Source organism: Bos indicus x Bos taurus, chromosome 9, assembly GCF_003369695.1.
Source record: "Bos indicus x Bos taurus breed Angus x Brahman F1 hybrid chromosome 9, Bos_hybrid_MaternalHap_v2.0, whole genome shotgun sequence".
NCBI classification, from domain to species: Eukaryota; Metazoa; Chordata; class Mammalia; order Artiodactyla; family Bovidae; genus Bos; species Bos indicus x Bos taurus.
In genome coordinates this window covers 65,313,287-65,340,000 of record NC_040084.1, presented here as the reverse complement: position 1 = coordinate 65,340,000, position 26,714 = coordinate 65,313,287, and the positions used below count along the sequence as shown (strand labels likewise).

General features: G+C 38.8%; 1 protein-coding gene across 2 annotated transcripts in view; it reads right to left on the bottom strand.

Moving 5' to 3' along the window:
• CEP162 (centrosomal protein 162) overlaps nt 1–26,714 on the bottom strand; it is a 93,695-nt gene continuing 66,981 nt past the window's right edge. For both annotated transcript variants that reach the window (XM_027551461.1, XM_027551462.1), the window contains exons 20-27: nt 26,406–26,569; nt 24,768–24,872; nt 20,546–20,758; nt 18,771–19,420; nt 14,191–14,332; nt 13,001–13,099; nt 7,944–8,078; nt 1–1,545 (exon numbers count right to left, since the gene is read on the bottom strand). In XM_027551461.1, the coding sequence (XP_027407262.1) occupies nt 1,342–1,545; nt 7,944–8,078; nt 13,001–13,099; nt 14,191–14,332; nt 18,771–19,420; nt 20,546–20,758; nt 24,768–24,872; nt 26,406–26,569 (1,712 nt within the window). In that variant the 3' untranslated portion in view covers nt 1–1,341. The remainder of the gene's footprint in view (nt 1,546–7,943; nt 8,079–13,000; nt 13,100–14,190; nt 14,333–18,770; nt 19,421–20,545; nt 20,759–24,767; nt 24,873–26,405; nt 26,570–26,714) is intronic.

The window sequence follows — 26,714 nt, the reverse complement described above, 5'->3', positions numbered from 1 at the left end:
TAATAACCAAAATAGTTTATAACTTACAACTCTTTCACATAAAAAAATAGCAAATTTTAATTAATGCTTTCTACCCTTAGGAAAAGAACATTAAAAATGCTGGACATCAAGATATTAACTGTATTCCTTACATTTAATTTCCACATTTCACATTTAATACCTATAAGTTTACCAAGGTCTACTTCACATGTCCTTTATAAAGTACTTCACTTTGTAATGATTATTCTAGAATTGCACTTGCTGGCATGTGGTTATTGAGCACTTAGAATGTGGCTGGTTCAAACTGAGATGTGCTATAAATGGAAAACTTACCTGATTTTGGAAACTTAGGATGAAAAAAAGAATGTAAAATCCCAATTTTTATATTATTTTAGATATATTACATAAATTACCAAAATTAACTTCATTTGTTTCTTTTTACCTTTTTAAACGTGGCTATAAAAATTTTTAAGTGACACGTGGCAGATCTTCCTATTGGACAGCAGTGAGCCAGAATATCTGAAAACAAAGCAGCCCCAGAGAAAGCCCCAGCTACAGCTTCCATGTAGCAGTATCTCACGTGCCTCCTAGCTGCTTTGGGAAATGGAACTGTGACGTAAGAGAATAATCTGGCTACTTCTACACATGCTTTTAATTTCTTTAGTGAACATATATTCACTTCTTAAATGAAGTAAAAATGTTGCATTCTGTTTATCACTTTAGACTTCCAAAAGAGGGACTGGCATTTGAGACACAGCATAAGTGAAACAGTGAATAAATCAAATTCCCCTTCTACTTGTGATATATACCTTGCACCTTGTATCAGGTGCAAAATGAGGTGCCAAGAGGCAGGAGTGGAAATCTGGGAGAACACAAGAGTTCACTATCTACCTGTACGCAAGTTACAACTCTCACCAGAATGAACATGAAGCACCATTACATCAGTGACTGTCTGAGCCGCTGTGCTCACACTGCCCACCCCGTTTCTGTGAGAAAGAGGAGCTGTTCTTCTGGGCAAGAATTAAAAATACACACCTAGTCAATAATGGCGAAGTATCTGCAATTTTGTTTTCCTCCCATATCTAGCGTGTGAGGCCTTTTGCAATAAATATCACCAGTTCTAATCATCTGCCATAAAGGGACTTGTCTGTAATTATTTAAAATGTTGATGACTAATTTTTTCCAGTAAAATACACCATTAATGCTGCTCTTATTTTTCCCTAGCTGGTAAAATATGATTTATTTTGAAATGTTCTTGTGTTCCAGCAACATACTGGAACACTTTTTTCAAAAGCCTCCTCTGACGGGGACCCCAACCATCTTCAGGCCTCCCTGTGAGGTCACATGATATGTGAGTTTCTACTAATACTCTGGTGCATTCACTTCTGCCAAAGCAACTGGCACGACCACCCCTTGCCGGTGCAGCTCTCGGAGAACGTCCAAGATCGAATCCAACTCTGTTCGGAACTTGTCCAGCTCCCGATTCTTCAGCTGTGCAAGTCTTTTCCATTTCTCAATTTCTCTGTTTTGCTCGGTTTCTACTACTTGGTGTGTCTGCTGTATTATCTGCAAATTAAAAATATCACACTACTGTTAGAGTTTATCATGGGGATAATGAGCCTCAAAGAGCTTCTAGGAGCTCAACTGGGCCAATGCTGACAAGGGTAATCTGGCAACCTATGTATCAGAGGGGATGGGGCAGAGGGAGAGGAGCCTTACCTAACAGGCCCCACTGGATCAATAAAGGCTTATAAGCAAAGAGTAAGTGGGAATTTTAGTATCTAATTCTGATAGGGAGTTAAGAAGTTTAAAGTTTTTCATTTTAAGCCTGGGTTGGGGGCAGGGCAGGATTACCATTTAAAGCATTTAATACCCTGGAATGAATTCAAACATCCCTAAAACCAGAACTGTACTTGAGATGCAATCAAGACAGTTTTAACATAACATGTCAGCACTAAGGAACCATACGTTGACACCTGTCACGTGCCAGGCTTGGCTTTAAGTCTTACATGTGTTAACATTTAATCTTGTAACACTAGGAGATATTCTACATATCCATCTCCATTTAACAGGTAGGGAAAGAGAGTCACAAATAAGTAAAAAAAATTAATTCACCCTAGATTCACACAGAGGCCACTGGAGGCAGAGTTAGAATTCACACACAGGTGGCTGGCCCCAGGGCTCCTGCTCTTAACTACCCATACTAGACTACCTTGTTTATGTGGATCAGTTTTTTTCAGCTGTGAAATAAGCACCTTGTCTAGTAACTTACAATACTATTCTTATAATTTTATTAATAAAATACCTTACCAGAAGGGAAATGTTAATCACAGACATTATAAACCACACAAAGCTAGACATAAAAAAATAACTGGTTACAGCAACAAAACCAATAATGTTTCCAGACATTATACATGCTGAACCTCTGCAAGAAAATTTTTATTTCTGCCTGGCTATAGAATAATTATTTCATAATTTAATAATGAAATAAAACAATTTCAGACACTGTATAAATAGGTACTTGAGTTATGGGGAATACAAAATGCTGTATGAATTTTCAATTCATTATTTTGATGTCTCATATATTAAAACTTGGCATTTAACGATTTGTCAATCATATTCAGACATAATTGACATAACATTGTACAAGTTTAAGGTATACAATTAAAAGACGCTAACTCCTTGGAACGAAAGTTATGACCAACCTAGACAGCTTATTAAAAAGCAGAGACATTACTTTGTCAACCAAGGTCCCTCTAGTCAAGGCTATGGTTTTTCCAGTGGTCATGTATGGATGTGAGAGTTGGACTATAAAGAAAGCTGAGTGCCAAAGAATTGATGCTTTTGAACTGTGGTGTTGGAGAAGACTCTTCAGAGTCCCTGCAAGGAGATCCAACCAGTCCATCCTAAAGGAGATCAGTCCTGAGTGTTCATTGGAAGGACTGATGTTGAAGCTGAAGCTCCATTACTTTGGCCACCTGATGCAGAGAGCTGACTCATTTGAAAAGACCCTGATGCTGGGAAAGATTGAAGGCAGGAGGAGAAGGGGACAACAGAGGATGAAATGGTTGGATGGCATCACTGACTCAATGGACATGAGTTTGGGTAAACTCTGGGAGTTGGTGATGGACAGGGAGGCCTGGCATTTTGCAGTCCATGGGGTCACAAAGAGTTGAACACGACTGAGCAGACAAATACTCTTTTTGATATGTCCCCATGTGGGTTTGACTTGCATTTCCCTCATAATTAGTGATGTTGAGCATCTGCAAAAGGTCAGTTTTCATTCCAATCCCAAAGAAAGGCAATGCCAAAGAATGCTCAAACTACCGCACAATTGCACTCATCTCACATGCTAGTAAAGTAATGCTCAAAATTCTCCAAGCCAGGCTTCAGCAATACGTGAACCATGAACTTCCTGATGTTCAAGCTGGTTTTAGAAAAGGCAGAGGAACCAGAGATCAAATTGCCAACATCCGCTGGATCATGGAAAAAGCAAGAGAGTTCCAGAAAAACATCTATTTCTGCTTCATTGACTATGCCAAAGCCTTTGACTGTGTGGATCACAATAAACTGTGGAAAATTCTGAAAGAGATGGGAATACCAGATCACCTGACCTGCATCTTGAGAAATGTGTATGCAGGTCAGGAAGCAACAGTTAGAACTGGACATGGAACAACAGACTGGTTCCACATAGGAAAAGGAGTACGTCAAGGCTGTATATTATCACCCTGCTTATTTAACTTCTATGCAGAGTACATCATGAGAAACGCTGGGCTGGAAGAAACACAAGCTGGAATCAAGATTGGTGGGAGAAATATCAATAACCTCAGATATGCAGATGATAGCACCCTTATGGCAGAAAGTGAAGAGGAACTCAAAAGCCTCTTGATGAAAGTGAAAGTAGAGAGTAAAAAAGTTGGCTTAAAGCTCAACATTCAGAAAACGAAGATCATGGCATCCGATCCCATCACTTCATGGGAAATAGATGGGAAAACAGTGGAAACAGTGTCAGACTTTATTTTTTTGGGCTCCAACATCACTGCAGATGGTGACTGCAGCCATCAAATTAAAAGACGCTTACTCCTTGGAAGGAAAGTTATGACCAACCTAGATAGCATATTGAAAAGCAGAGACATTACTTTGCCCACAAAGGTCCGTCTAGTCAAGGCTATGGTTTTTCCAGTGGTCATGTATGGATGTGAGAGTTGGACTGTGAAGAAGGCTGAGTGCTGAAGAATTGAGGCTTTTGATTTGTGGTGCTGGAGAAGACTCTTGAGAGTCCCTTGGACTGCAAGGAGATCCAACCAGTCCATTCTGAAGGAGATCAGCCCTGGGATTTCTTTGGAGGGAATGATGCTAAAGCTGAAACTCCAGTAATCTGGCCACCTCATGCGAAGAGTTGACTCATTGGAAAAGACTCTGATGCTGGGAGGGATTGGGGGAAGGAGGAGAAGGGGACAACAGAGGATGAGATGGCTGGATGGCATCACTGATTCGATGGACGTGAGTCTGAGTGAACTCCAGGAGTTGGTGATGGACAGGGAGGCCTGGTGTGCTGCAATTCATGGGGTCTCGAAGAGTCGGACATGACTGAGCGACTGAACTGAACTGAACTGAGCATCTTTTCATATAGCTGTGGGGCATTTAAATATCTTCTTTGGAACAATGTCTGTTCAGATCCCTTGCCCATTTTTTAAATTAGTTTTTTTTTTTTTTTGCTATTGAGTTGTATGAGTCACAGCTTGCCTTTACATCATGTTGATTATCTCCTTGCTTGTGCAGATGCTTTTTTAGTTTGATGTGGTCCCGTTTATTGTTTTTTTTTGTTGCTTGTGCTTTAGGTATCACATCCAAAAGGGATCTATGACAAGACACATATCAGCAAGCTTTTACCCTGTGTTTTATTCTAAGAATTTTATGGTTTCTGGTCTTTAATCCATTTAGAGTAATTTTTGTGAATGGTATAAGACAGGGATCTAGTTTGTCTTTTGCATGTAAATATTACATTTCCCCAGAACCATTTATAATGAAAAGTGTCTTTTCTCCACTGAGTATTCTTGGCTCCCTTAACAAATATGTATATGTGGATTTATGTCTTGGTTCTAGATTCTATTCCTTTGGGCTATGTGTTTGTTTTTAATGCCAGGACCATACTGTTTTGATTACTTCAGCTCTGTAATATAGTTTGAAATTAGGAAATGAAGATACCTCCTGTTTTGTTGTTCTACCTTAGGATTGCTTTGACTCTGCCTGGTCTGTATGGTTCCACACAAATTTCATAATGCTTTTTCTGTTAGTATAAAAAATGCCATTGGAATCTTGACAGAGATCACAGTGAATCTATAGATGGCTTTGGACATTTTACAGTATCAATTCTTATGAATCATGAACACTGAATACCTTTGTGTTTAATTTCTTTCATCAATGCCTTATAGTTACCAACATACAGATCTTTTACATCCTTGGATAGATTTATTTCCAAGTATTTTATTCTTCTTGATATTATTAAAAGTGGAATTATTTTATTCTTCAGATAATTTGTTGTTAGTTTATAGAAACATTACTGACTTATGTATACTGATTTTGGTATCAGAGAACTTTACTGAATTCGCTAACCAGCAGTTTTTACGTAGAGTCTTTAGGATTTTCTTTATATAAAATAATGTCATTCACAAATAGAGACAATTTCATCCTTTGCCTGACTGCTCTGGCTAAGGCTTCTAATACTATGGTGAATAAGAGTGTGAGAATGAGCATTCTTCTCTTGTTTCTGATCTTAGCAGAAAAGCTTCCAACCTGTCACTACTGATTTTGATGATAACTGAAAGGCAACCCACTCCAGTATTCTTGGCTGGAAAATTCCATGGACAGAGGAGTCTGGCGGTACAGTCCATGAGGTCACAAAGAGTCGGACATGACTGAGAGACTAACACACACACATGTGGTCCTGTTATATATGGCCTTTATCATGTTGAGGTATATTATTTTTATACCTAATTTTTTGAGTTTTTTATCAAGAATGGGTGTTTGTGTTAAATGTTTTTTCTATATTGATTGAGGTGTGTGTGTGTGTGTGCACGCGCGTGCTTAGTCATGTCCAACTCTTTGCAGTCCCATGGACTGTAGCCTGCCAGGCTCATCTGCCCATGAAATCTTCCAGGCAAGAATACTGGAGTGGGGTGCTAGTTTCTACTCCAGGACATCTTCTCACCCAGGGACTGACCCTGTGTCTCTTGTGTCTCCTGCACTGGCAGGAAGATTCTTCACCACTAGTGCCACCTTGGAAGCCCTGCTTAAGATGATGATATGATTTTTATCTTTAGTTAGCATCTGAAAAAGAGTATGTGTATATGTATAAATGAATCACTTTGCTGTATACCAGAAACTAACACAACACTGTAAAGCAACTACTCCAACAGAAAACAAAACAGAACAAAAAAGTCAAAAGTTTGCTCTAGCACCACATATAGTGAAACCTTTGCGTTTTCTAGTGGAGACTTGCTTCCTAGATTAGTAGAGATGTTTGTAAGAAGCTACATGGTAGTATATTTTTTTGGTCTTGTTTTTTTTTTTTTTTCAGAATTGAAATTATGGAAGAAATTTAGTATTTTCAGTCATGTGTGAAAGGGACCCTTTAAACCTGTGGTTTTCCTTGCTATTTGGAAGCTGCTCTCAGTTCTGAGTTTGCAATTTTATTGGAGTAGTTGATTTATAATGCTGTGTTAAGTTTCAGGTGTACTGAAAGTGATTCACTTATACATATACAAATATTCTTTTTCAAAATTTTTTTTTCCTATATAGGTTACTATAGAATACTGAGTAGAATTCTCTGTGCTATACAGTAGTCCCTATTGGTTATATATGTAGTGGTGTGCATACGGTAATCCCAAACTCCTAATTTATCCCTCCCTTATATCACATTTCCCCTTTGATAACCATACGTTTGGTTTTGAAAGTCTGTTTTATAAATATGTTCATTTGTATCATTTTTTTAGATTCCACATACAAGCAATATAGTAAGATATATGTCTTTCTCTGACTTGCTTCACTTGGTATGATAATCTCTAGGTTCACCAATGTTGTTGCAAATGGTATTACTTTGTTCTTTTTTATGGCTGAGTAATATTCCATTGTATGTATTTACCGTATCTTCTTTATCCATTCCTCTGTTGATGGACATTTAGGTTGCTTCCCTATCTTGGCTATTGTAAATAGTGCTGCAATGAACACAGGGGTGCATGTAGCTTTTCGAATTATGGTTTTCTTCAGATAAATGCCCAGGAGTGGGATTGCTGGGTCATGTGGTATTTCAATGTTTAGTTTTTTAAGGAACCTCCATACTGTTCTCCAGAGTGGTTGTACCAATTTACATTTCCACTAACAGTATATGAGAGTCCCCTTTTCTCCACACCCTTTCCAGCACTTACTGTTGGTACACTTTTTCATCATGGCCATTCTGGTAAGAGGTGCTATCTCACTGTAGATTTGATTTGCATTTCTTTGGTAATTAGTGATGCTGAGCATCTTTTCTTTCCTTTTTGGCCATCTGAATATGTTCTTTGAAGAAGTATCTATTTAGATCTTCTGCCAATGTTTGATTGTTTTGCTTTTTTGATATAGAGCTGTATGAGCTGTTTATTGAAATGACTTAAATGTGTTACATGGTTCCCAAGAGTCCTATTCCCAGGGTAAAATGCTTCTCTTTTAGTCATTCATCAATAATTAAGAACATAATACAAAAGTTGTTTCTCTATTTTTCTAGATATAAGGTAAACCAATCTTCAGGTATTTGAGAATTAGTCTTATTTTCTCTTAAAAGCTATATATTTATCTATAATAAAACCAATATATAATGAAAACATTCTGAAAGAAGTAATCTGTTAGGGATGACAAAAACATAGTAAACTGGAAGTACTTAAATGTGAAGAACTGTACAAATATGTAAATGTTATTTACTAATTTACCTGCTGAAGCTCCTGTTCTCTTTGCTCATGTCTCATTTCCATCTGTTTGATTTTCTTTTCTAAGACCATAAAATGTTTCATCTCCGGTGTATGATTTTCTTTGGCTTCTCTCAATTCTTCCAAAAGTTTTGTAATCTAAAGTTGAGATACGGGGCATTCATGTCAATGTATGGCAGAACCACTACAATACTGTAAAGTAATTAGCCTCCAATTAAAATAAATACGTTTATATTTAAAAAAAGAGATATAAAATAAATGGGAAATTATAACAAGGAAATAATTCATTTTCCACTGGCAATCAATAGAAGTAAGAACATTCACTGCATATTCTTTGTATAAAATTTCTTTAGACCAGAGCCTTCTTGTTAACATCAAAGGTATCTGGAGTTGTTAGAGTAATAGCTTTCATTTCTTTGGTCCAGAAAGTAAAGGCTCATTCTAGCCCTGAACTGACCTCACATTTGAAAAGGTTCCAGATGATCAGACCATTTTCTCCCTCCCAGTTATGCAGGCTGGCTGTAGTGTTCAAAATTAAGTTGGGCACTTTTTCTGATGTATTCAGCCTTGCTACAAAGTATATGTTAATAGTGTGACTACTTTTTGGATTAAATAATACATTTAAAGCACACAGAGAGTTGAATAAATATGAATCCTTTTTTGTCAACCTCCTATAGTTCTATTTGTAATTCTCTTCTAGTTCTTATCATCTTATAACTTATAATAATTCATTCCACATGTGAACATGCACATATAAACAGAGATAAGTAAGTGGTGAACTCTTCCTGTGCTGGCTGTGTCTTAGGCTCTAGAGTGCCCAGTCCCTGTCCTCAGAGAGATGACAGTCTAGCATAGTACCTCCTTTTTCATGTCATGGCCCAGAAAAAACAAAGGTGAAATTTTTATGGCACCAGGGAGTGAAATGGAGGTGATATGAGGGATCTCTATATTGGACTTCATAAAGCAATAGCACTCTTTATACCATATAATTACGATAACCTGCCGTTATCAAAATGAAAAATAATTAACAAGCAAATGAAAATGGATAAAGTTAACAATCAATCATGTTTTACAAGGAACCACCTAGTACCTAAAAACACCAATAATACTTAAAAAAAAAAAAAAAGAACCAATATACTCTTCTGACGTTAGTTTAAAAAATGTGAAAATATAAGCAAATTAAATCAGTGGCAAATCTAAATAGTTTAAATGTAGGCCATCCTGGATATCACCAGTGACCAAATAAACAAACAGACCTTAATGGGGATGACTTACAGAAAGGTTGGGGAGATGTTGTACATACCATGCCATGGTGTTGAGTGCTGGGCAAAAAAATCTTGTCTGAAAACAAAATTGTAAAAAACAAACCCCTGCAACAAAAACTACCCCCAAGACAAAACAAGCAATGATTATTGAACTAAGAAAGCTGTCAGAGGCACTGTCATATATGTATTAGTCAAGTATCATTTCATCCTCTACAAACATCTTAATGATTGAAAAATGACTGAGTTTGTTTTTAGACCACCTTTCCAGTCACCATCATCTTGTGACCACAGGTAACCCATTCTGGGTACACCAGGAAAGTTCTAGTCTAGAGCAAGGAGCAGGTGAGTGAATGACAGTTCTAACATGACATGCTGCGGTGGAGAGATAAGTGCACAGTAAGGTGCTGAGTGAGGGACACGTAATCTGAAGGAGAGGTGGCTGCAGGATTCTCAATCGGAGGCAGCTGTGTCTGAACTGAGTCTTAAAGGATAAGCAGTAATGAGTTATGGCAGTATCGTGGGCTAGGTGCTATGCTAAGTACTTTATAAATGTTGACTCAGTTGACCTTTTTCATCAGAACTTATATTTGTTTATGGTCTCATTACCCAAAAAAAATATAAGCTCCATGCTGCTGCTGCTGCTGCTGCTGCTAAGTCGCTTCAATCGTGTCCAACTCTGTGCGACCCCACAGATGGCAGCCCACCAGGCTCTGCCGTCCCTGGGATTCTCCAGGCAAGAACACTGGAGTGGGTTGCCATTTCCTTATCCAATGCATGAAAGTGAAAAGTGAAAGTGAAGTCGCTCAGTTGTGTCCGACTCTTTGCGACCCTATGGACTGCAGCCTACCAGGCTCCTCTTCCGTCCATGTGATTTTCCAGGCAAGAGTACTGGAGTGGGGTGCCATTGCCTTCTCCAGATAAGCTCCATGAGAACTGGGATTTTGTCTTTGTTCTCTTCAGTTTTCCTAGCTCCTACAGCTGTGCACAGCAGAGGGTGCTTAACAATTATCCATGAATAAATCAATGGAGTCACCTCTCAAAGATTCAACATTTGTAAATTACATAAATTCAGAGATTTGGTTCCAGACAAAGAGTAGAGACAACTTTCCTTCATTTGTACCTCTTACAAAGTACCTTTAAGAGTATAATTAAAGTTGAGTCTTTAAAAAAATTCTTATATTTTAGTGAATTTAGTGAATATGTTCATTGGAGGCAACTGGATACATAAGGAAAGATGCATGATCAAAAGTGTTTCCTGCTTTAAAACACACACACACACCCCCCCACACACAAATCTCAATATCCCTGGGACCAAACAACATCCAAAATGTATACTGTCTAAAGTTCTTATCATATCCATTTGCTAAATAATCCAAACACCTCAAAAAAAAAAAAAAAAAGGTGTGAGGTTAAAAAAAATGCTTCTTGCTACTTGAATACTATAGAAAAACTTGGCAACAACCTGAATGTCCACTGATAGGGGACTGGTGAAAAAGTAAAGTAACTGAGAGCCTTGAACCTGGAGCCAGAGGCCCTGAGTCCTATGCTGGTATTTTAGTTATGGCCTGGTAACCTCAGGTTACTTTAGCCACCTGATGAGAGAAACAACTCATTAGCTGGGAAAGATTGAGGGCAAGAGGAGAAGGGGGCAACAGAGGATAAGATGGTTGGACAGCATCACTGACTCAATGGATGTGAGCTTGAGCAAACTCAGGGAGATAGTGAAGGGCAGGGAAGCCTGGCGTACTGCAGTTCATGGGGTCACACAGAGTTGGACGTGACTTAGGGACTGAACAACAACCACCACCTCAGGTAAGTTATTTCACTTTTCTTACCATCAGTTTCTTCGTATATAAAATGGGAATAATAGTACCGACTCTTTTGGGTTATTGTGAGAACCACACAGAACACTTAACACAGTGCCTAGTATATATAGGAAACCCTTAATAAACAGTAACTATCATTATTACAGTTTTGACTCCTATTATAAAATGTAGGTTCAAGTAAATATTTAGCCATACAGTGATCATAAGCCACCCCTGGTACTGTGGATACAGGCTAGGAAATAGCTTCACTTAGGTATGGAAATCAAACCAGAAATCCCGCCCAACTGTACTCAGTCAGTGGCATCCCTCTTGCCCCAACTTCAGAGCTCAGGCAGTGGCCCTGCCCAAAAATAGACCCTGAGAGCAAGCCCTACGCAGCCAAGACGACCAGCAGACACACCCAGAAACCCAAGCTGAGCTGACGGGTGAAGAACCGTCTCTGCCAAAGCAAACCTGACTCAAATGCACAGATAATCAATGTGGGAATCAAGGATTACAAAAAAATCAGGGTAAATATGACACTATCAAAGGAACCTAAAAAGGTCCAATAACTGACTTGAACAATGTTGAAAAAATTGAAATTACTCAGTTTTTTCTTATAGCTCTATGAAACTGCTTTAAAAACAAGCAGTCAAAAAACAGAATTCACCACTTTTGATACATACACAGCGTGCTTTCACTCGAGGCCATGGTGCAGTACGCAACAGCAACACATTTCTTAAACAACCAGAGAATCCAGTCAATATACGAGACAACTATTTTCAAGCACTGGCTAATAGCACTGCAGGACTACAATTCATCAGAGAAGGGAAACAAACGGAACGAGCTCTATGGCGACCTAGTGTGTTGGCTGGGGGCAGTTTTGGAGTAACTCCTGGAGCTTATACGGGCTAGGAACGGTTCATATTCCCACTGGCCTGAGATGAAATGGTTCATAACATACAGGCCATCAGAGAGGACCTTTAGAGGGTTATCAGAGGTGGGAATAAATAAGCTCTGTTAAAACAGCTATTGTAAGTACAGTCCATATCAAAAGGCGGATTGTCATTAGCTTTATTCAAGAAATGAAGTGATTTCCTTAGTCTTCTAGTTAAATAGCCTTGGAAATCATGTGTTACAGCTTTTCTATTTTCAAAATATTTAGCTATTTCCAAACTAAGAACACGATAACTTGACCAAAATTGATCTTCCTCTTCATCTGGCAAACATGAACACGTATTTCCTTTTACTGTTTTCCTAAAAATTTTATTTCAGGTCTGTGAGGTTCTGTAAGTTTATTACTTATACAACAAAGTTTATGTATATTTTCAACACTGAAAAGTATACAGTGTTCAACTACAGTCCTTCAACTCCTAGAACACGGTGTTTAAGTGGAGAGTTGTGTGACTGTGGACTAGTTTACGTTAATCTTTCCATGATGCTATTTAGTTGTAAGTTTCACTTTTATCATGTGATTTAATAAGCCCTCAAATAATTTTAAAAAAATGATGTATAAGCTTCAAAGAATAGAATGCAGTTTGATTTTTCATACTTTCTAGAATCAAAAGGATCTTAAAGTAATCAAAATGGTGAGTTTCCAGAAAGATCTATTTCCTGTAAAGGTATTGTTCTTGATGATCCAGCATTACTTTCATAATAATTTACTTACCTTTTTCTTAACTAAATTAAATAATCTTACTACTTATTGCAGAAATGGCCTTAACTATACCATTTTACCTCCTAAAAAATCAAAACAACCAAACCAAACCTGCCCCATTTCCCCAGTCCTCAGAAAATCTTAGAAAATACAAACATAAATAATTTAATTGATATTTGAGCTTCATCTGGGGAAATATTAATATTTTCTTGACATGATAAGACATTTCTGAGTTATCTCCATTTGTACATTTAAATTAAAAAATTATGCAGGACTATATGATTGAAATGGCTGAGAAGCTTATGTTAGCCCAATACTTTGGCTATTTCTTACCTCTTTCTGTAGGATTTCTTCTCGAACTTGAGAAACTACAAGAGACTCTTGCTTACTCTGCAGCTCATTGACTTGATTTTGAAAATGTTTTATAAGTACCTAGGAAATTATATTAGCAGTACTGTGTTAGTCAAGTTTTTCCATGAACATTTGAAAAATATAGGAAAGTGAACTAATGACCTTTGTATGTATTAAAAAAATTAAAAGGATCCTATTTTTAAATTGCCTGAATCTAACAATAGTGTTTTTACATAAAAGAAAATTTACAATAATTTCATATCTCATATCTTGTCCATGCTCAAACTTCCACAACTGATGGATATCTTTTTAATTAAGATGCTGTTAAATTATTATGGGTGGGAGAGGTGGTCATGAGACAATTATTTCTTGAAGTCACCCCCTCCACCCAGCTTGGTTTTTAGAATTAAAACCTACAAAAAAGATGAAGAGCACATGGAACATTCGTATATTCTTCAACTTGAATTATTCACTGCTAGTATTTTGCCATATTTGCTTTCTTTTCTTTTTTCTTAGATACCTCATTTGAAAGTAAGTTGAAAGTTCTCTTTTAATGGTTTTTTCTTCAACTTGCAAAAGCCACAGAAGACAGGCCACATAGTTGACATTGGTAAATATTACAAGCTGACATATATACTATCCAAGGACAACACCCTTGAGGAAATGCAGATGAACTGTCAACACGCCCTGTCATGATTCTCAGATGACTATGCTTCGTATTGACTAGAATTATGTACATGTCTCTGTTCATTACTTTATCCCCCGCGCCTGAACGGCTAGGAAACATTATTTAATGAAAAACAGGAAAGAAGAGTGACTTGTCAGTTTGGACTTCGGGTGAAGGGAGATGGTTCAACACAGGTTCAAGCACTAAGGTCCTAATCACATTCAATTTATCCCTGAACCACTATTACACTATTAGGAGAAAGACTATTTGAGAAATATAGGGACAAAATTGCAAAAACACTTATTTAGATGTATAACAGTAAAGTTGAATAGTTAAACACATGTATGGTAAGGGTGTCAACTTCTATTAAAAAAAAAAAAGCAATGATAATTTCTCATTTCTATCACCAACCTCAAGCAGTGAAGTTAAGTACTTCCAGATACTTTGGCAATGATCTTAAAAAAAAAAAATCACATTACAGTCAAAGTTTATTAAAGTCACCTACCTCCTGAGTTGCTATTTTACGATTTAGTTCAGCTACTTTGGAAGAAGAATTCTCAACTGCATTTTGGCAAAGGAGTTTCTCTACTTCCCTCTGATGAGATGCTTTGAGAGATGTGATGTGTGCTGCAGTTTCTTCCTTGAACCTTTACAGCAAATTAAAGAAAACCACACATAAAAGTGGTTCTTCAACCTCTAATTCAGTTAGCCTATAAACAGTATAAGAAGCCTGGAGAGTAAAGAAGCAAACAGAGAGAAGGCACCATATCTACTGCACTGTGCTCGGTGCTTTAGCCATTACTGCCTAGGAATTCTTACAGTCACTCCATGAGCTTGCTCTTATTTACTCAATTTTATAAAGGCAAACTTGAGTGCAGGAAAGAGTGATATGTCTGGGGTCCTAGGTCAGTAAATTGTAGAGCTGGGGTTTGAGTCCAGCAGAGCTGGACACCACCACCAGCCTGGGGCACTTTGAGAGAAACAAAGGCTCTAAATGTCTGGATTTATAGCAAAGAGCTCGTTATTTTACCTTTTAAGATAAATTCAGATTTATGGTCCCAATTCTTTAGATTCTCAAATGTTTTGTCTCTAGGCAACACTCACCAGTTTTTGGCCCGCGCATAACTTCAGGGCTAGCTCCAGGTTGTGCGAATAAAATGATCTTTATGGTAATTCTTAGGACATAAGGTAGTCTGAACCTAATTGGACCATTAAATGTGAGAGACTGCTCATTTGTCTCTGTGACAAAATTTATGCATTCAGTGGCAGTTCAGTAAATGGCAAAGTTATGACTAAAAAGCGGGACATTTCTTACAGATAAACATTTCCTCTATTATTGGAAAAATTATTAAAAAATGACACAATTTTATTGAAAGTAGATATTTAGCAATCACTGTTGATACTTATTAATACGGCAATTCCCAAACTATAAACAAACATATCAGTTGCTTATTTGACTATATGAATACTTCTTCACTGAAACACTGTTATTAGGGTCCTAAGACAAGCATAAAAGTCTAAAGTACCCATGATATAACTGAACTATAGTAAAAAACAGCCAAAAGAAGAAAGGTTACTTTTCACGTCTCCAGTTCAGAGCTGTCTGAGAAACAGACTAACGACACTAAAAAATTATAAATTATGTCTAGGAAAATTTACAGGAAAACCTGAATTTTAAATTATCTTTGGAGATGTCACTTTGCTGACAAAGGTCCATATAGTCAAAGCTATGGTTTTTCCAGTAGTATTGTATAGATGTGAGAGTTGGACCATAAAGAAGGCTGAGCACAGAAGAACTGATGCTTTCAAACTATGGTGCTGGAGAAGACACTTCAGAGTCTCTTGGACAACAAGGAAATCAAGCCAGTCAATCTTAAAAGAAATCAACCCTGAATATTCATTGGAAGGACCTATGCTGAAGCTCCAATACTTTGGCCACCTGATGCGAAGAACTGACTCAGTAGAAAAGACCCTGATACTGGGAAAGATGGAGGGCAGGAGGAGAAGGGGATGACAGAGGATGAGATGGTTGGATGGCATCACCGACTCAATGGACATGAATCTGAGCAAACTCCAGGAGACAGTGAAGGACAGGGAAGCCTGGTGTGCTACAGTTCATGGGGTCGCAAAGAGTCAGATGTGACTAAACAACATCATCAGAATGACTAAACAACACGATTCTTTTCAACTGGCTTCATTACTACTATCATATTCAGGACAAAGAATCAAGGTTTCAATTTGGAAGTGATACAACTGCCATGATGGCTCAATCAGATGTGGCTGCCTATCAATCAATAAGCATTTGTTAGGTGCTTCTTCTGCTTATTCTCCCTGCACTCTGCCAGGTCCTCTCTCTTCCTTCATTCAGGCACTCACTACTCATGCTTCCAACTCTGGGTTCCTTAATTTAGTCAAGTATGTGTGTGTGTTCAGTTGTGTCCAACTCTTTGCAACCCCATGGATTATAGCCCGCCAGGCTCCTCTGTCCGTGGGATTTCCCGGGCAAGAACACTGAGGTCGGTTGCCGTTGCCTTCTCCAGGGCATATCCCAACCCAGGGATCGAACCTGTGTCTCCTGGAGTGGCAGGTGAATTCTTTACTATTGAGACATCTGGGAAGCCCTAGTCAAGTGTATTGAAATTCTAATCTCTGAAGGGCATAATGTTATATATTCTCAATATGTTATATAATTTCATAATTAATATGTTGCTTCACAAACATTAAACTACATGTTTTATACACTCTAAACCTTACATTGAACTTCATATTCAGACCTATTATTGCCTACAAGTTGCAAAAGAAGTATAATCTTACATCAGTTCTCAAGAAGCTGTAAGGTGATGTATGACAGTGCTTTCTTGGTATATAAGTTATACAGGAGTTGGAGGTGGGAGCAGGAAATTTCTAAGCAGCTCTGGGTAATATTTTTCCTAGAAAATGAAACATGAATGAGCAAAAGGCAGGGAAGAAACTTGGCAAGTAACACAACTCTGATAGAGCAGGATTAGAATGGTGATGGGACTTGAGATGCCAGGGACAGAAATTTAGTCCTGACGTTTGAGGAAAGTTGGGAGTCACTGGAGGACAGTGGTTCAGACACAGGAGTACTAAAGAATATTAATGATTTTTAAGCAAGATGATCAGGGGAGACAGAAACTGAAATTGGGGAGATCGGGGTGGGCCAACTGCCTAGTAAACCAAGCGGGCCACACTAATAAAAGGAGTAGGAAAGCAAAATAAGCACTTATAAGGAAGCACCCAACAGACTGTCAACCCAAGGAAAAAAGGTGCTAAAGCTGGGCCTGGAAATTGAAAAAGTATGGTCACAGACAGAGACAGGGATGCTGGAAGGGAGGGATTACTTTACATGTAAAAAAGAGAAAAAAAAATTGAAATACTACTAATTTCAAGAGGAATAATCCAACAAATTTTCAGATTTAACATCTGAACTCAGGGAAGAAAATAAGACTTGAAAAGTAAAATCTAGGAGTCAGGTTCATAGAAGCCATAAAGAATGGATGAGTTTAGCAAAGGAGGAGGAGCAGAGAATAGACAGTTAAAAGCCAAAAACTTTGTAACAAAGTCAGATTTTTGAGGCAGGAGAATGAAAAGGATTCAAGAGTCACCTAAAAGCAGCAGAAAAGGAGCTTTAGTGAGAGCTGGTATGTCATGGAGATTAAGGGAGGAAGTTCAGTTCAGTTCAGTCGCTCAGTCATGTCTGACTCTTTGTGACCCCATGCATCGCAGCACGCCAGGCCTCCCTGTCCATCACCAACTCCCGGAGTGCACTCAAACTCACGTCCATCAAGTCAGTGATGCCATCCAGCCATCTCATCCTCTGTCGTCCCCTTCTCCTCCTGCCCCCAATCCCTCCCAGCATCAGAGTCTTTTCCAATGAGTCAACTCTTCCCATGAGGTGGCCAAAATACTGGAGTTTCAGCTTTAGCATCATTCCTTCCAAAGAAATCCCAGGGCTGATCTTCTTTAGAATGGACTGGTTGGATCTCCTTGCAGTCCAAGGGACTCTCAAGAGTCTTCTCCAACACCACAGTTCAAAAGCATCAATTCTTCGGCACTCAGCTTTCTTCACAGTCCAACTCTCACATCCATACATGACCACTGGAAAAACCATAGCCTTGACTAGACGGACCTTTGTTGGCAAAGTAATGTCTCTGCTTTTCATTATGCTATCTAGGTTGGCCATCCTTTTAGGAAAGGCAGTGTAATCGACACTGTCTCCGCAGTGTCAATGGAGAAAACTCCATTGCCTGAGAAACATTCTCCAGAGACCAGCGTCAACAGTGTGAGGACGAGACCATGCTTAGAGCAAGTCAGGGGGAAATACAAGGAGAGGCGACCTGTGGGAAATCTGGTCCTGAAAGGCAGAAAGAGGACAAGAACTTGGTTTGATTGGGTGAAAAAGATGTAAGCCTCTGGAAAGGCTCAGAGGAGAGAGAAAGGAGATGGTTCTTAGAGATTCTGAGAAAGAAAGGGATTAAGTACAGAAGTTCTTCAAGGCATGAACAGATGTGATCACAAGATTAATTTGAAGAGTTATTTTGGAAAAGAGCACCGTTTCCTCTTATGATATCAACTGATTTTAACAAGAGCTGTTTTCTGACAGCCATCTGCCTACCATAACCATAAATCTGTAGAGATGGGTCAGCTTACTAACACCATTTGGATATGTGCAGAGAAACAAGACTGGGAAGGAAGGATGGGGTTCACATGAAGATTCCAGTTCATGAGAATCTCAGCTTGCAACAGGTAGGAGATCCAACCCTCAAACAGATCTACACTTAGCTGTGTTATACAGCTTCTTAAAATTTGGCTTGTGAATTTGGTTCAGGGGGCTTCCCTGGTGCCTCAGATGGTAAAGAATCTGCCTGTAATGCGGAAGAACCCGGTTCGAACCACGGGGTCATGGAAGATCTCCTGGAGAAGAAATGACATGTTGTACAGGTTCTTAAATTTTGGTTTGTGAATTTATTTCAGGGTCAAAATACCCAGGGGAAATATATCTTAAGATTTTTAAATTTTTCTTTCTATGTCTCTACATACTCACTTTTTTTTTTTTTTTTTTACCTTTTCATGGTGTTTTCAAATTGATTCACTGTAGCTTCAGATTTCATCTTCAGCTCATTCCCCTCCACAGTTAATCTCGCCACTTCATTTTTCAATCTGCAGTTTTCTTGTAAAACCTCTGAAACGTGAGAATCAGTAAAAGTATGTGGTTGGTAAAGTTTGCCCTCCAGGGTTCCGGAGGAGTCAGCATTTCCTTTGCCAGGGTGCAGACCATCTTTCTTCACCCTTTTGGCAGTCATTTCCTCTCGAGCTTTAGACTGCTGGTTAGAGAGCATCTTTCTCCTCTCCTTCTGCAGCCGCTCCACAGTTTTGGAAAGGTCCTGTATCTCTCTCCCCTTTGCAGCCAGCTCCTCATTGAGCCTGACCAGTTTAGCTTTAGAGTGAGCCTGTTCCACCTGGAACTCTATGGACTGGAAATCTTTATCATCCTTCTCAGTCTTCCTGAGTTCCAATTCAGCATTCTGATGTTTAAGAACATCTATTTCAGCTTCAAGGTTTCTTATGGTGATCTGATGGGCTTCCTTAACATCATCCAGTTCCTTCTCCAGTGCTTTAGTCCTTGAGGAGTTGTCCTGTTGGTTCTGGGCTGCCTCCTTCAATTTGCAAGCAAGTAACTGCTCCTGTTCCTCCAGTCTCTGCTCATACTGAATCTGCAGAGAAGAATCCATGCAACAACAGACCGCTGCTAAATGCTTCATTAGTTACCGAAGCCCTGAACTCTCCCAGGCCCTGCCTTTTCCTTCATTCAGGGACCCACCATATAGTCTGATGCCTCCAAGTCCATGCTCCTTGAGTCAGTCAAATGTGTTGAAGTTCTAATCTTTGATGGGCATTCCATTACATATTCTCAATATATGTTATATAATTTCAAAATGCTGTATGTTGTTTCATAACATTAAATTACACGTTTTTGTATACTAAAACTTATTTTAAGTCTCACCATTACTGTGTACCCTTCTCTATGCAAATTGACAAACTATTCTCCCTGAGGATAAATAGGGAAAGCAGTCAGGGATACTAACGTCTATAAGAAATTGCACATTTTCAACGGCTTAACATCAATTTAGAAATTTCACCTAAGTCAGACTAGAATTTGCATACTAGAGCTAAATTAACAAAAATAACCTAACAGTCCAGGCCAAGGAGGGAGGCATGATAAGAATTTTGTTCATTTATTCAATGAATATTTATTGAGCTACAATTGCTGGCACTGCGTCAGACCCTACAGATAAATTCAGTTCCTGCGTTCCAACAGTTCATAGCCTGGTAAGAGTGACACGGCAAGTTTCAATGTCTGGTGGTAACTGTGGTAATGAGCCTACGAACACACGGCAGAGGGGATGAGGTACCCGAGTGGGTCTGGAGGCCTTGAGGGAAGGGGAGAAGACGGCAGAGAGAGAGAGCACATTCAACTTCAGCCTTGAGGGATGTGTGTAAATTTGGGGATAAGTGGAAACTGGGCTATTTCAGAAGAAGGAAGAGCACATGGGAAGGCAACTGAACACTTGATGTGCACTGGGAATCAGAAATGAAAGAAGAAGTGGCCAAAAATGAGCAGGGGCAAAAGTGGAACGAGATAGGGACTGGCAAAAGGAAAAAGTTGGGAAAATTTAGACGGATCAAAAGGGAGGGGTTGGAATTCATTCCTCTATTTGGTCTCTGCACCGCTCCCCACTGCTCCACCCCAAGACATACTCTTCTGTCTCATTCTAAGAAGCTCTCAGCTACCATGGCATACCTCAGAGCCCCACCTCCATGGCTAGCCTGGCACTTACCTTCATTTTCTGAAACTGCTGTTCCATGGTACGAAGGCTTTTCTTTGCTTCTTCATCTCTGCCCTCCAGATCAGCTTCTAGTTTTTTTATCCTTTTTTCCATAAACTCCACTGTATTTCTATCTGCTATATCACCAGCTGCTGACGCAGCCAGTATTAAAGCTGGCAAAGAATTGGGGTATCGTCTCTTTAGAATTCCTTCCATTTCCTTAACCTAGTGAAATATTGTAGTATGCATTTAAAGTCATAGATATATTAAAATTAAGCAGTTTAATGTACACATTTAGATTATATTAGCCATGTTTAGATTTCAAAGAGATGTTTATATCACATTTCAAGACTAAATCAGATGGACAGTAACACAAATTTCAAATTTCTAATCTAGATTATCTGATTAAAAAACACTACAGTATAATGTCTAATTTAATTTAACTGAGTAATTTACAGAAACCCTCTTATATTTATTTGAAATAGATCTTGTGACTTCCTATTATACTCCTCAATCTAAATCTCCACCTCACTGGAAAAACAGGAAGAAAACAATACTGATTTCATGGTGTTCATGCAATTAAGTGAGGATCAGATGACATCTGTCTCAGTGATTAGCAGAGTGGCCAGCATGTGAAGAGGGCCAGGTAATGGTTTTATCATGATCTGGTCTCAAAACCCACCTTTCCTAAGGCAAAATGGATTGCTCAAAATCCAGTTTCTAGACTTAGTCCTTCAATTCAGTTCAGTCCCTCAGTCATGTCCGACTCTTTGCGACCCCATGAATTGCAGCACGCCAGGCCTCCCTGTCCATCACCAACTCCTGGAGTTCACCCAAACTCAGGTCCATCGAGTCGGTGATGCCCTCCAGCCATCTCATCCTCTGTCGTCCCCTTCTCCTCCTGCCCCCAAACCCTCCCAGCATCAGGGTCTTTTCCAATGAGTCAATTCTTCGCATGAGGTGGCCAAAGTATTGGAGTTTCAGCCTCAGCATCAGTCCTTCCAATAAACACCCAGGACTGGTCTCCTTTAGGATAGACTGGTTGGATCTCCTTGCAGTCCAAGGGACTCTCAGGAGTCTTCTCCAACACCACAGTTCAAAAGCATCAATTCTTCGGTGCTCAGCCTTCTTCACAGTCCAACTCTCACATCCATACATGACCACAGGAAAAACCACAGCCTTGACTAGACGGACCTTTGTTGGCAAAGTAATGTCTCTGCTTTTCAATATGCTATCTAGGTTGGTCATAACTTTCCTTCCAAGGAGTAAGCATCTTTTAATTTCATGGCTGCAGTCACCATCTGCAGTGATTTTGGAGCTCCAAAAAATAAAGTCTGACACTGTTTCCACTGTTTCCCCATCTATTTCCCATGAAGTGATGGGACCAGATGCTATGATCTTAGTTTTCTGAATGTTGAACTTTAAGCCAACTTTCTCATTCTCCTCTTTCACTTTCATCAAGAGGCTTTTTAGTTCCTCTTCACTTTCTTCCATAAGGGTGGTGTTATCTGCATATCTGAGGTTATTGATATTTCTCCCACCAATCTTGATTCCACTTTGTGCTTCTTCCAGCCCAGCGTTTCTCATGATGTACTCGCATAGAAGTTAAATAAGCAGGGTGACAATATACAGCCTTGACATACACCTTTTCCTATTTGGAAGCAGTGTGTTGTTCCATGTCTAATTCTAACTGCTGCTTCCTGACCTGCATATAGGTTTCTCAGGAGGCAGGTCAGGTGGTCTGGTATTCCCATCTCTTTCAGAATTTTCCACAGTTTATTGTGATCCACACAGTCAAAGGCTTTGGCATAGTCAATAAAGCAGAAATCGATGTTTTTCTGGAACTCTCTTGCTTTTTCCATGATCCAGTGGATGCTGGCAATTTGATCTCTGGTTCGTCTGCCTTTTCTAAAACCAGCTTGAACATCTGGAAGTTCATGGTTCACATATTGGTGAAGCCTGGCTTGGAGTAGGTTCTTAAAGGTAACACCATTCGCAAAGTTAACAGCAAATATTTCCATACCTGAAGACTGCTTTCATATTCATAAATGTACACAGATATGTACATCGATATGTATACAAATACACACAGATGTCAAGTGGAATATATCCAGATATAAATACTGATAATTTCATCTGCAAAATTTTCAGTTTTGCTTCCTCTGGTATTAAAAATCTAGATTAGATGTAAGCATATAAAGGTATACATATATATATACATACATTCTATGTATATTAAGAAGAGACCACGTTTGGCAGAAAACAACAAAATTCTATAAAGCAATTATCCTTCATCTAAAATATAAATTTAAAAAGAAACTAGTTTTTAAAAATGGATTTAACATGTCTATAATTAATATATTCATTTAAATGTTAAGCAGTGTTTTCAATGTGATTTTGATATTTTAAAATGTATACTACATTTTTGGTGGAAACCTAATTTTATTTCTATCTTCTTTAATCTGGCTTTTTAATATTCTTCTTTGGTCACTGTTAGCAGTGTGGCTCTATCATACAATTAAAAAAGAAAATCTCACTGGAAATTAAACTACTGAATATACCATTAAATAAGAGCATGAATGAATACACACAACCTGAAATTTTCACTATTAACGTGCATACAATTAGCCCCACTTTTCCTTATGTACTATTTAGAAAAAAGGATGTTTTATTCTATAATTTCAGAATACAGCTCAAAATGATTCTGAATATATTGTGATATACCTTGATTATAAAATATATATTAAGACTTACAATCATTAGGATAGAAACATCTGCTCCTGAGAAGAGGGTAGGATCTGAAATGCATGTGTAGCAAACTATACAAAATATTAATGAATAATATTTTAGAAAGCTCTAATCCAATAAACCAATACATTTTTAATGAAAGTGCTAGTAAAAGAGGGAGGTTACTTTTATAAACGTTGTATTTCCCGGTCAATGTGGGTCACCATTTCAAACCTTAATTTTGTCTTTAAGCATGTTTTATTTTTTTACTCTTATATGTTTGGTTCCACAGTATTCTCTTAAAATTAAGTCATCTACTGCGGAAGCGGTTCCTTTGGTCTCTTCTCGCAATTCTGGATGGCTTCTTCTATGTGGGCTAACCTAAGTCTTAAGCACTGGGGGAAAAAAAGTCAAACAATCCTGGACTATAGTTATTTCAGAATATTTCTAGCTCTTCAAACCACCTCTTTCCTTCTTTTGTGGCCACTGAACCAAACTACCAAATCATACCTTTTAATCTAACAGGTCCTGTAAAATTAACAAAGTTAATTTTTTGCCCAGTTTTCCTTCTTCTTCTAAAATGGGGATAATATTCAGCCCAGTGATGACCTCACAGTTTCAGGTTTGTGATGGAATAATAGCTGTATATCTAAGTGTCACAACTACAGCATCATGTGCCCTTATGAACAGGGCTGAAGTTCTAATTTTGTTTTAATATTTAGTTATGAATACAAATACCACATTACAGAAGGTTTTAAAAACTTAAGGAAAAAGTTAATTAGTATTCCTGCTTACAAAATAACTACTACAATGAAAAAGAAAAAACTTTATCCTAATAAGTGTCACTATACAGTTTTTGAAAAAAGTCTCCCAGCCACACTGACCATGACATGAGTATTTTATTTCTAAGTCTAAACAGTGACAGAGGAGCGTGGCGGACTATAGTCCACAGGGTTGCAAAGAGCTGGACACAACTGAGTATGCACACACACAAATAGTGTGAGCGAGAGCTCCAAACTGTGGCCAGCTCTCTGGGAGGCTGGATGTTCGGTTTCCAGAGCATCCCACAAGACTTCTCAAGCGCTACTAACACACTCCCAACTGGAGGGTCTCCTACCCTGCCCTCCTCTCTCACCTATTCTTCTTCAGGAGAAAGTATCCTAGCTCTACATCCCAAGTGTCAGAGTTCTGTTTCTTTCTTCCTGGATGTCAAACAGAGTTGTGATGCAAACAACCTTTCATCAGTAGGTCTACCACCTAATGAGACACATGACTTTAAAAATTTCTTTATTCACAGAACCGCAGATTATATAAAATGACTTTCTTTCCTGCTTTTATTGTTACTTTGAATACTATATTCAAAGTTGAAAGCAGAGGCAGTTCTATATTAAAATGAGTAAGAGCAAAAACTTCCAAGTTGATTACATTGTATAGAAACTTCTAAAACAAAAAACAAAAATGCACTGTATATAAAATATCTTAATGAAAATTTACCCTGAACACATACCTGTCGCTCTAGATCCTGAATTCTTTTGGTATCAGCTGCTTTTTCTTTTAAACGTATCTTCTGCTGGATGGATGGATTTCCAGATTCAGCTTTCAGCTTCTCAACCTACCAATAAGGAAAGACCATGTTAAGAAACTTACACTTGAAACACAGACCTCAAGAGGGAAGCATGATGGGAGTTCATTTTAGGGCACTGTGCTGGAGACAGAGAGCAAACAAGACAAGCCAGAAGCCTGCTTTCACGGGGCTTATGTCCTAATGGAAGGAGAGCTCTGATGAGCTAATGAAGTAAATCAGTAACTTCTGAGCATGACAAGTGCTGCTAAGTCGCTTCAGTCATGTCCGATTCTGTGCAACCCCTTAGACGGCAGTCCACCAGGCCCCACCGTTCCTGGGATTCTCCAGGCAAGAACATTGGAGTGGGTTGCTATTTCCTTCTCCAATGCATGAAAGTGAAAAGTGCAAGTGAAGTCTCTCAGTCGTGTCTGACTCTTAGCGACCCCATGGACTGCAGCCTACCAGGCTCCTCCGTCCATGGGATTTTCCAGGCAAGAGTACTGCAGTGGGGTGCCATTGCCTTCTCTGGAGCATGACAAGTACTACAAAGAAAATAAAGTAAAAGAATGAGAAAGAAAGAGTCAGAAGGGGGCAGGACTGGTAGCTATATTAGATAAAGAGGTTATGAAGCTCTTTCTGGGGAGTAGAAATCAGAGCTGAAACAGAGAGTGAGACATGGGAAGAATGCAGGCCAGGCCTCTTCAGGCCAAAGTGACAAGTGGACTGGGCTCAGCATGCTCAGGAACCAGAGGGAGGTCTGCTGTGGTTGGAGGAGAGTGACTGGGGAAGGGCAGTACAGATAGGGCTGGAGAGGCAGGGCACATTCAGACCATGTGGGGACCTCACAGGCTGTGATAAGGAGCTTGGATTTATCATCATGCCCTGGTAACGGGAGGGGGTGGGCTGAGTACTGGTTCCCAATCCCCACAGATACTAAGATCCAAGGATGCTCAAGCCCCTTATATAAAATGGTATAGAATTTGCATGTAACTCCTGTATACTTTAAATCATCTCTACATTGGGCTTCCCTGGTGGCTCAGATAGTAAAGAATCTGCCTGCAATGCAGGAGACTTGGGTTCAATCCCTGGGTTGGGAAGGACCCTCGGAGAAGGAAATGGCAAACTCCAGGATTTTTGCCTGGAGAATTCCATGGACAGAGGAGCCTAGTGGGCCACATACAGTCCATGGGGTCGCAAAGAGTCAGACATGACTGAGCAACTTTCAGTTTTTTCCTGTATACTTTATCTCTAGATTATTTATAATACCTAAAACAATGTAAATGCTATGAAAATAGTTTCCACTGCACAGCAAATTTTGCTTTTTGACATTCTGTTTTTTCTGAATATTTTTAATCCATGGTTGACTGAATCTGCTGGATAGGGAACTTGAGGATACAGAGAGCTGCCTGTATTCTCAGTTTAATCTAAAACAGACTACACAAATAAACACAAACCGAAGTCCACCTGACCACTGTAATTAAAAGAATTTCAAGTAGATTGACTCAATGACACAAGCCTATGAAGGAGTGTTGACGATAACAGGGTTCATCTATAGAAACACATTCTGAAATGATCTGTTACCTCAAGTTTCAGCTTCTCAATTTCTTCATTTGCTTCTTTAAGCCGAACTGCATCTTTATCTAGAAGTTCCTGATTTTCGGCATACCACTGTAATCTTTTTTGCAGACGACTGATTTCTTGTTTATGGGTTTCTTCTATAATTTTTATTTCATATAATTTTTCACCTATAAGATCAAGTAATTCAATAACTCGATTATAATTTTTCAAAATGTGGAAATAAACTAAAAGATTTTAAATGAAAACCAATACCTCTCTAATGCAAGCACTTATTAAGAAAGAGGCAAAAAACTTGTTTTTTTGTAAGGCTGT